The sequence below is a fragment of the Anopheles coluzzii genome, chromosome 2 (assembly GCF_943734685.1).
Source record: "Anopheles coluzzii chromosome 2, AcolN3, whole genome shotgun sequence".
NCBI lineage: Eukaryota > Metazoa > Arthropoda > Insecta > Diptera > Culicidae > Anopheles > Anopheles coluzzii.
The window spans coordinates 42,868,781-42,879,727 of record NC_064670.1 but is presented as its reverse complement, the minus strand read 5'-3'; the positions used below and the strand labels follow the sequence as shown (position 1 = coordinate 42,879,727).

The 10,947-nt window shown below is 45.8% G+C and overlaps 1 protein-coding gene across 1 annotated transcript; it reads right to left on the bottom strand.

Moving 5' to 3' along the window:
- Window positions 1-1,308: 1,308 nt before the first annotated feature.
- Window positions 1,309-9,282, bottom strand: LOC120948448 (ubiquitin carboxyl-terminal hydrolase 20). Its single transcript, XM_040364773.2, has 6 exons — window positions 7,876-9,282; window positions 4,984-7,217; window positions 4,631-4,901; window positions 4,190-4,552; window positions 3,478-4,123; window positions 1,309-3,406 (listed from the first exon to the last, which is right to left on the bottom strand). The coding sequence occupies exons 1-6, from the start codon at window positions 7,939-7,941 to the stop codon at window positions 2,697-2,699; spliced, it is 4,290 nt and encodes a 1,429-aa protein (XP_040220707.2). The 5' UTR covers window positions 7,942-9,282; the 3' UTR covers window positions 1,309-2,696.
- Between the last annotated feature and the right edge of the window lie 1,665 nt (window positions 9,283-10,947).

The window sequence follows — 10,947 nt, the reverse complement described above, 5'->3', positions numbered from 1 at the left end:
AAAATAATGGATAAAATGTGTGTTTGTTTGAACGCACTTTTTGATGTCAATTAAATTGAAGCAAGTTATTAAAAATTTTCAAAGAATTTTAAAACTAACTTATTGTGAGTCTTAGAAGATTTCCTGGGTCATTCAAACCAGTAGCAAAACACGTTAGAAGTTCTACGTGTACACGCTTCTGTATTACTAACCATCGTGTAAACGTCGATATGAGATTTTCTATTTCATCGCTTGGTTATGATATACAGTCTGTTCCCGAGATACGTGGATCTCAATTTACACTGATTCGTAAATACGCGGTTTTCTTAATTTTACAGTTCATGTGTCTTATCAGCAAAATTTGCTGCAAGAATTGTCACATGCTAAACTGTGTTTTCCAAATTTTCAAACCACCAAAAAGCCAGAAATTTCTCAATTTACTGCACGAATCGCATTAAACAAGTGGTTAAATGTGAAAAAATACTAAATTAAACCAAAAAAAAAATCAACTTTATTAGCTGTATTTTGGCTAGCAAACGTGATATTTATCTTACGCGGATTTTCGAGATGCGCAAAGATGCCTCGGGAACGCATAAACCGAGAATCTCGTGTACGGACTGTACGATGTTTTATCTTTGCGATGTTTTACAATGTTTGAAGGAACAGCTGAAATAGGAACGTTTTGTAATGAGGGTAAAAGCATGTGTTTAAATTCAAACCATGCCGATAATTCACGTTTTATAGAACCTCGATCATTTAACTACAACTGACTCAAAATTATCATCTCGATAACATAGAACAACTCACTTAGGGAAGAGTTTTAAAACGATTCCACCGTTAACCACAGTTGTATCACCTTTTCGAGCTACACCTTCAAAACTGAATCGCCATCCAATTGTAATCATCTTTGTTCCTAAGCCGCAATTGTTGCACCTGCAGCATGTTGGAAACGTGTTACAAATATTCCTGTGGCCCAATAAGGTTATTGGTTCGAGGGAAAAGCTCTATTTTTATTCTTTAGCACAACAACCACTGTACCACTTAGTGGGTTTGGCTTTCAGTGACTTACTACTGACTACTGATTACACATAGCAGGATTGTCAGTCCTACGTATGGAGGCACGGTTCATTCGGGATTTGAACACATGACGGGCATTGTTGTTAAGTCCTACGAGTTGACGACTGTACCGGGAATAAAATTAAGCTTTTCAAAAAAGAAACAATTTCTCGAACAACCTCTACACGATACATACAATACAAGAAGTATTTTGATAGGCATTATTGTAACGAATTCGGAAATACGGTAGCATCCAATCATTGCACGTGAGTATTTTCTTTGGAATTGGTAAACTTTGTAGTTTGTAGCCTGTTTTATTCATGTCAATAAGTGCAAGCAACTGGAACGCAAAACGCTTCAGAGTTTATAAACACAGCTCTTGCAGCTGGCCGAAAATTGCCTCTAACCCATTAAACCCGGGCACGAATTTGCCACTAGGGTCACTTATCCTGCTGGTTCTATGCATAAACTCTACGGTCTATTCACTATGTTAACCTCAACCTTAAACCTTCAAGAAATACCACCCCAGAAATGCAATCACTCGCGTAGAGCCGAATCACCCGAATAAGAAACTATCGGAACGAGCTGTCAAAGCCGCCCAATGGTGGTGAAGTAGAACATTCGAATCGTAATTCTATAAAGAATAAATTTTAATCACAAAACGAAACTTATATAACACTTAAATAGTATCGTATCTCACGCCAATTTCCCAATTTTGCAGCAGTTACAATTCGATTTGCTTACGACATACTTCTTCCAAACAGTTTGGCTTTCTTTCCGAAGTTTCGTACACTAAGTGCATACGTGAATTCCAGATGTCAAAGGTAAGGAAGTCTGAACTATGGTATATACTAGGGTGTAATTTGCTTTTTTCTGTTTCGCCTAACACCACCACACCAAGTGCTATAATGGTGTATTGCGCGTGTAAACTAGTTTAGTCTATATGAATCACTAATTGCTTTTTGAATGATTTAATCTTCTTTGCTTCAACCGATTTCTTCCTAGTTTTGGCTTCACAACTATATGCACAATCAAGCTTCGCCATGGCGAGTTCTTTCCCACTATTTTCGGTGTTTGGCTCGATGCTTTGCTACGGTTTATAACCTTTAACATTCTCCAACATTAGGACATAAACCCAGAACAAAACGAACGAAACTGAACCATGGATGTAATAAGAACCTAGTGAGCAATAGCAATAAGCCAGCAGAACTTAAAATTGCGTACCTATACGTAGCCTTACGAAACCCATGCTAATGTTAAGGCTTTCTTTTATACTTAATCATCCGTCTCCAAAAAATCGTCCGATAACATAAACCGTTGCTTAAATAAATATAAATATCGAAACAAATCTTTGCTGCTTACGTAAGCACCGAGCGTATCTTTAACCCACCCATATTTAAAAAGTAAACAGGCTAATATACCAATCTTGGAAACACAGCGGGCAGTAACGAACAAATGAATAAAATGGAATTCTTATTCGACACAAACACACACCATGAATATTCTGCTTCCACCAGGTCTAATATAAACGAAAATCGGAACGAATTATAAAACGGAAAAATAATGCGCATCTGTTGTTAGTTCCACCTTCCCTCGCAGTACGACATACACGCACATGTTCTTCATCGTAGCGATGGAAAGCGGAAACGACGCAGCCTGTCTCATTTCACACTTTCTCCTTCGCCAGCTGCATATCCGTCACCAAGGCCGTTAAGCACTAACGGCACTACCGAGCCGTCGCCGTCATCAGTGCCGATATCACCGTCAACTACTGCGCCGTTCCGTCCACGGCCTCCGCTGCTGCCCGCCTTTCTGCCGGTTAGCTTTTTCATGTACTTCATCTTAAGCTTCCGTCGACCGAAAGGCATTCCCCCGGTAATCTTCTCCGTTACAGAATCCGACTGTGCGTCTGAGGCACCACTGTCGGCATAGCGGTGGTGTCCCTTGCGGGATGATGATGTATGCGGCTGATACATTTTGGCACTGGAAGTTGTCGAGGCTAACGAACTGCTGCCAGTTTTACTGTCGTTGTCATCCTCAAGCAATTCGTTGGTTGACTCGTGCATGTTTGCAACGCTAGGAGTAGAACTCGACGAATCGTTGGCGATCGGTTGTGGCAACGGTGCGAGCACCATGGTCACATCCTGCATGGTCATTTTGTTTGGAGTGCCCGACATTGCAGACGTTTCCACCGATTGCCCAACGAACGCGGGAACTGAAGATGAGCTCGCGACGGTTCGTCCATTTATGCCGGTAGCGGAACTCGTGGCCGTATGAAAGGATAAGGATTCTGCACGCGGAAGCGTCGAACTGGCGTTCCCGAAGCTATCGCTTCCATTAGAATGATCAATAGAAGAGGTTTGATATGTTCCTAAAACAAATAAAATGGATTGTTGTATATGTTACCTCGTAACGAACGGAATATGAAAATACTTTTCTTACCTTCGGGGCCAAAGAAACCATATGCTTTCATGAGGCTTGCCTTAAACCGTCGATCCTTTTTGGTGCCTATTTCCAAATGCTCGACCCCTTGTGCGGCGGCGGTAACCGCTACCGATGCTGCATTGCCTACACAATCTCCCCCATTCATAGCAACTGGAGGTGTTGCTTCATGCTGATGGTGATGCTTGCTACTTGTTACGTGTTGCTTGCGTTTCGTTGTTGCCGGACCAGTATCAGAACCACCAGCTGTTTTTCCACCCGATTCATTACGTCGAGATGATGATGATCCCATGCCGGACTTAGGTTGTGATTTTCGCTTACTCGCTCCAGCAGATGAAACGAATATTTGCTGCTTTGTGGAACTGGGTACATCATCCTCCGGCAGTTCGTCACCACTACTGTCTTCATCGTGGTAGGCATCTTTATCCTCAAACGAAACACTTTTCTGTGGCCGCGCATTTGTCGTTCCAACGCTGGGCAAGGAGACATTCATGTTGCCGGCGCTCGACGAAGCAGGGTGATGTTGCTGTTGTGGTGTCGGCAACGGTTCAGTTATGGTTACCTCGATTGCAGAATCTTGGTCCGTTTGCTTAGCGTTGGTCATCGATCCTTCGTCCGAAACATCCATGGATTCAGTAGACCGCTCCTAGAAGTAAGGAAATTACACGTTAATACATAATTTCTCAAAAAAAAACTTCTGTATGACTTGTACCTTGTGTTGTTGCTGTTGCGAATGATGCTGTTGCTGCTGTTGATGCGGTTTTGCTGGATGTTCCTCCTGCGATTGATGCATTTTCGTTACAGCAGCTGGTGGTGGAACAGGATTACCCTGTAAAACAATTTCAGGACCACCGCCGTATATGCCGTGGAAAAAGTGCCACAGGTTCGCGTTGATCTGTGCATAGTCAGAGAACGGGCGTACATTTCGAAGTGGCACGCTGGTGTCACCCTGTATGGCGATTGATTTGTTTTGAATTGGTCCCGGGTCGTCAGTTGTAAGCCCGCGAGCGAACAGCTGCCACTGTCTGAACCAGGCCATCGAGATCGCATAAATTGTGGTTGGTGTATCGTTGAACTGTAGAGGAAACAAAACAAGATTAACAAAAGCCCCAACTGGCAGTCCCACATCGGTTTCTTCTGGTGCTCCCTGTACCTGAAAATCATCATTGAACGCGGTGAACGTTTCCAGCTCGTAGTGCTGCCGCCGAGACAGCGTTTCGGCAGCCTTTTTGCAGATATTACACGTTGACAGGTGGTTGCACACCGGCCCACCGCCGAATTTTTTGTACAAAAAGTCCCACAGGGCCTGTGGAAATGGCACGACCAACTTGGAGAAGTGGGACGCCTTGTTTGGTGGGAATGCACCGTGCGGGCAGAGCAACGTCCAGTTGTCGATAGGTCCCGGTTCGGCAAATGTGTTGAAGCTGTAAAACATTCCAAAACGAAACTCGGTTAAGTCGTTCGTATGCGCAAACAGTTCGCTTTGCTCAGCTGTATGGCACATACCGATGAAGCCAATTACGTGACACGTAAAAGCGAATGTCAGACGCGTGTTCCTGCATCGCTAGCAGATTGCTTGCCTGCGCTCGTACCGTGGCCATCTTTGCGTTGTTTTTTCGGTAGAATAGAACGTACGCCTCGCAGCTTTGGACGTGTTCTGGCGTAACCTGCGTGACCAGCTGATCATCGAACTCGAACCACTTGCCGGTTGGGTCGTGCTTTGCAAAAGACGTGTAGTGCCCACCGCCAACCGTACCGTGATGGCAAATGACAGCGCACAGATCGTAAGAAGTTACTTCCGATCTACAGTCCTTGTGCAGGTACGGCCTCATGTCCAGCCCGTACAGCGGGAAATGGACTGGGCTGGAAATTTTGGAACTGTACGAAAGGTCGTGGCGAAAACGCTTCAAATGTACACACAGCATCTCCGGCAAGGCAAGCACGCGCGAATATTTCACACCATTGCGCAGCTTGTTGCACCGCTCACAGCTGTACATGTTGTCACCTTTCAGCTCGTCTGCGCTGAAGAAAGCCGCCATACAGTCGTGCAGTGTCACGGCCGGGCCCCAGAACCACGACCGTACCCAGCTCCAAAACGGTAAGTTCCAGAACCACCACAGCCAGCTGTCACCGTTTACTGGATATACAGCGTCCGAGCAGGTAATGCCACTGCTTGCACTACCACTGGATCCACCGCTCGAGCTCGCTCCAAGGCCGCTACCGCTCGACGTGCCACCACTTCCACTTCCAACCGTACCCGGAGAGAGGCTGGATACTGACCCCGACGAACCCATGCCCTGTGTTTGATGCAGCACGGCTAGATGATCCTTGCCGGGGATGGGCAACGAAAGATCCTGGAACGTTTCCTCGCGCGTTGACACTCGATCGCACGTGAGACACTGAACTGACGAGAGCAGCTTGCCATCGAAAATATCACTTATTATCGAGCGCTGAGGCAGCTTTTCTTTTGCGGTGGCACCGTCGGACGGATCACCAGCACCTCCACCTCCTCCACCGCCACCACCACTAGTTCCTGGACTGCTTGAAGCGGCCATGTTCACACTGGCGGACGAAGCGATACTGGCGTTCGATCGGTTGCTTCCCACGGGTGAATGCTGCCGGATGGAACAGGTGCGTGTTCGTGTCGTTGGTAGTATTCTTTGGTTTGCAATGCTGTCTCCACCGGAACCGGGTGGGCTCGGCGAACGGGTTGATAATGTGCGGAAACGCTTGCTTGCCAACAGCTTGGTCGGAGACAGCTGGTCATCGGACAGGCTGGAACGTTCCGACACCCCGCTGTCACACGTTTCGTACTCTCCCTCCGACTGCGATGGCGACGGTGATGAACAGGGTGAAGGACGCCCGTCGGAATGATCATCAAGCTCATCGATCGCATCCCTCGAGAGTACATCTGGCGGAGGAGGGGCGGTAACTTCTTTCAGCTCCTCGTGCAACTGGTCCATGAAGCATCGCAAGAACTCCTGCGTGTCGTGCTGCTGATATCCGCGAAACATAGGATGTACGATGCGGATTCCACACAATATGCCACTGGGTACGACGTACCGGCGGTTCTTACACCACATCTCTCGAATCAGCTTGTAGTAGTGCTTCGACAGACCCGGCTTGGTAACCGCCGGGTTTGTACCGCCCAACAGATCGGTCTCGAGTATGGCTCCACAGTCCAGAAAATACCCGGTAAGTGGCGGGCTGTTGCTTAGTGCTTGCAGGGCCGCGTTCATGTAGCACGTGTTGGCCAGGTTCTGCAATCCGACCAAACCGTTCCATTTGCCATGTCGCTCGAAATCTTCCTCTTCGCCGCTGCTATCACAAGAATCACCTGTCGTTGTGCCACCGTAACCAGATGCCGTGGATGCACTCGACACCAGTTTGTCCGCATGTACAATCAGCTTGTCGTTGTTCATCGACGAGTAGCGGCTGTTATCGCTCGAATCATTGCTCACAACCGACGACCGCCGGTTATGGTAATGATGATGATGGTGTTGCTGCTGCTGGTGCTGGTGCGAATTCGGTTGTTTTGTAAGGAATAATTCGGATTCGCACAGATAACACCAAACACGTTGTGAGGATAGATTCATGTGGATGCAATGCGTTCGATTCGTTTGGAAATGAATGGTGCTGTGATCCTTGTACTGCTCCGAACACCCAATATGAAGACAATTCTTTTGCAGACATATCCACAGATTCGGCCCATTGGTTTCGCAATCCGTACATGATTCATCCTGAAAATCACAAAAAAAGAAAAAAAAATCAGAAAAAATAGTTTTTAAAGCTATTAACATGTGTAAAACGTAAGCCATTTTGTAAGGCAGCCGCCAGGAACTAAAATTGCAAACAAATAAATATATTGGGTAGTAACATGTTCTATTTATACAAAGAAACCGGAAAACTGCGAAACATTTGCCTCACAAACTGTAGAACACAAACAAGTAAAAAATATAACACATCAGACAACTGTGACAAGCACAAATAAGATACAACCACCACCACCACCACCAGCGTAAGGTAAGACAGTGAGTCGTCAAATTAGTAATGCACAAAACAGCACAAGAATCGAAGCTGTTTTACATATTTTTTGCGCTAATGGATATATCTAAGAGTGAAGCTCCTCAACATGACCCTTCAACGCCAATTGAGCTTATCCTGCGCATCAGGCGTGACACCGATTTCAGCCGATTATGGGAATAAACCATTCACTTCCCCCGGTGGTTTGCTTCATAAACTATCTGATAGTAGAGCTTTTTTCTCTAATTACTCAATAAATGCTTATTCTAGCCAACAACATCTGTCCATGTAGACCTTTGTTTATATCTCCGACAAAGAAATCCCTCTCCGGCCAGCGCAAGTGAACAAGTGCATAAGAGTGGGGACTAAACATACCTTTTTCAGCTTGCACAACTCCACCAACGAGAGCTGCACGACGTTGTGCAGGTGAGCGCATTTCATCGCAGCAGTTTTGGGGCCACGCTGGTGGGCCCTTCCCGAGCTCTTGCAGTACCGAAGGAGCAGAACTACCGCACCGTCCCGTCCGTCTCGAAGGCCTCAGCACACTCACACGATACGCATACAGACGTAGCAGGCGAAGGTAGATGAATGATTCTTTCCTTCGATCAGAGTGGAGTAACAGTTCAGTGCTGCTGCAACGACTAATGAATATACCGTCACGTTGGTCACTTCTACCGAGTCCTCTGGACGATTCAGCTTAGTCGCTTGCGAACGGCTAGCGTGCTCCAACCGACTCGGTTCAGCGAATGGCTTATGTAATGCACGGCTATTACTTTCTTCAGCTCTGTTTGACCCGTACGGGCGCTACAATCGGCTTATGCGATGTTGAACGCTGCGGAGCGGGAGTTACGGAGCATACATAACACGGCCTGACGATACTCTAGCCCAGATGATAGTAGAACGTTTATTCACGCAGCACACACAGCAGCAGCACGAGTTGCACTTAATGGCATTCTGTCTCTTGTCGCTCGCTCCCACCGACACGTGTAACACAATTAGAATAACTTTGCAAACATCCTATGTTATCCGATCGATCACATCTAATTTGACCGACTTTTATCTCTATGTCTAGGTAGATTTATCGGTCGATTCGGATTGGTTGCGAGATTAAGGATATTGCACGATTATGTCAACCGCGTTGAAGAGACATCCAATCCAGACACAATTTTCGAATCATTTACACACTGGGCATTACAAATTCATAAAAGCAGCGGAAGTTTTTTGTGTTCGAAGCAACCGTGTGCCTCTTCTTTTGCCAAAGATGTTTGCTTCGGAATGTGACGTATACGGTCAGTGGACCAGCTCGCGGCGATGTTTACGTTGTCGACAATACACGATCGTCTGTCGCCCCCGTGTAAGTACAACGTTTGATCCGCTGTAATCGGTACAAACCACGAACAAAACCTAAGCAATCCAAACGAGCACTTGCTGCCAAGTCCTAACGACATGCACCATCATCGATCGAACATCGATGAGGGGGCTGCATGCACTTTTTGCAGCAAAATGCTTGAAATTTATTGCGCAAACATACTCTGCTGGTGCTGCTAATCTTCCTGGAATTGGCCTGAGTGGTTGAAGCACCCGGACCCTTTTTACCACTTTTACAATACGAATTTGTGCGGAAACAAACAGAACACTAGAACACTCACAATTACCGCACAGACAGAAGCATCCCGCAAGCTGACCGTGCAAAATTGGTTAAATTATGATGAGATACGAATTTTCATCGCTGCTTTCTGCACCATTTTTTCCTTGACAAGTTTGCCCATTGACAGCTCCACAAAACGGCCCGCCGAGCAATAGTGACAGTTGGAGGATGTATTTTGTGTAAAGCATTTGTCACCATAACACACCGATTAACCCTGTCACTGGCAGCCAAAAAAACATCATATTCCAGGCAACCGGGCTAACTCATACAAAGCTCTTAGGCCGGAAATAAAGTGGAGCGCCGTTTATCCGGGTACCTTTTATCCGGTTGTCCGTTTATCCGTGTTGTTGAAAAATGACAGTTCAATACAAAGATGACATTGCGTGCTGAAGAGGATATTTGAAAAAAACAAAAAGGTTATCAGAGAGGTTAACAATATTATCATCAGAAAAACATGGAGTTTATAAAAACTGGCAAGGTTTTACCAAAAAATAGAATAAATTTCAAAAACAAAACAGGAATTTGTGATAAAATAAATACTTTGACTCATTATCCGTGTTTTTCGATTATCCGTGTGAAATTAAGTCCCGAAGAGCCCGGATAATCAGCGCTCGACTGTGCACGGACCGGAATTTCGCGACCACGGAATTCCGCCTGCTGTCAAACCCATAAACAAACTGTCAACGGCAACTTTTTGGAACTGTCATATCCATACATTTTTCAGCAGGCAGAATTCCGTGGCCATAAAATTCCGGTCCGTGTAATGGCTAGCTTCGATTATTTCACCGCGAAACGCGAGCGTTGCCTTTCTGTGAAAAACTCACAAACCCGCGACAATCACGGTTGCTCTTGGTTTTGTTCTAAAACTGAGACGTTTGTTCAGAACAAGGAGCTCGCAGAAAATTTGTCACGGTTCAAAAGTTGATCGTCTAGAAGCAGGGTTAGGCCGCAAATACACGGCGCGCATTTCCGCGGGCGCGTTCGAACGCATATCCAGCATGAACATCTCTACGTTTCCGCGGTAGCGCGTTCAAATTACATTTCATTTCTATGCCTGGATTGTTACACTGCTTCTAGACGACCAGCTTTTGTACCGCAATACATTTTATGCGAGCTCTTCTTCTTCTTCTTTGGCTCAACAACCGATGTCGGTCAAGGCCTGCCTGTACCCACTTGTGGGCTTTGGCTTTCAGTGACTAATTGATTCCCCCCCATAGCAGGATAGTCAGTCCTACGTATGGCGGCGCGGTCTATTTGGGGATTGAACCCATGACGGGCATGTTGTTAAGTCGTACGAGTTGACGACTGTACTACGAGACCGGCTAAATGCGAGCTCTATATTCTAAAAAACGTCTGAGTTTTAGAACAAAATCAAGAGCAACCGTGATTGTCGCGGGTTTGTGAGTTTTTCACAGAAAAGCAACGCTCACATTCGTGCTAACACAAGGATGGTTTGACAGATAGAAAGTGTCGCCAAAAATTGTCGCGGAAGATTTTTTGGGTCGTCTAGAAGTAGTGTTACACTGCTTCTAGACGACCAACTTTTGTGCCGCGACAAATTTTCTGCCAGCTCTTTATTCTAAAACAACATTTCAGTTTTTGAACAAAATCAGAGGCAACCGTGATTGTTGCGGGTTTGTGAAATTTTCACAGAAAGGCAACGCTTGCGTTTCGCGACTTTATGATCAAAGTAAGCCATACATTCGTGCTAAAACAAGGATGGTTTGACAGATAGCAAGTGTCCCAAAAAATTGTCGCGGAAGACTTTTTGGGTCGTCTAGAAGCAGTGTTAGACCAAA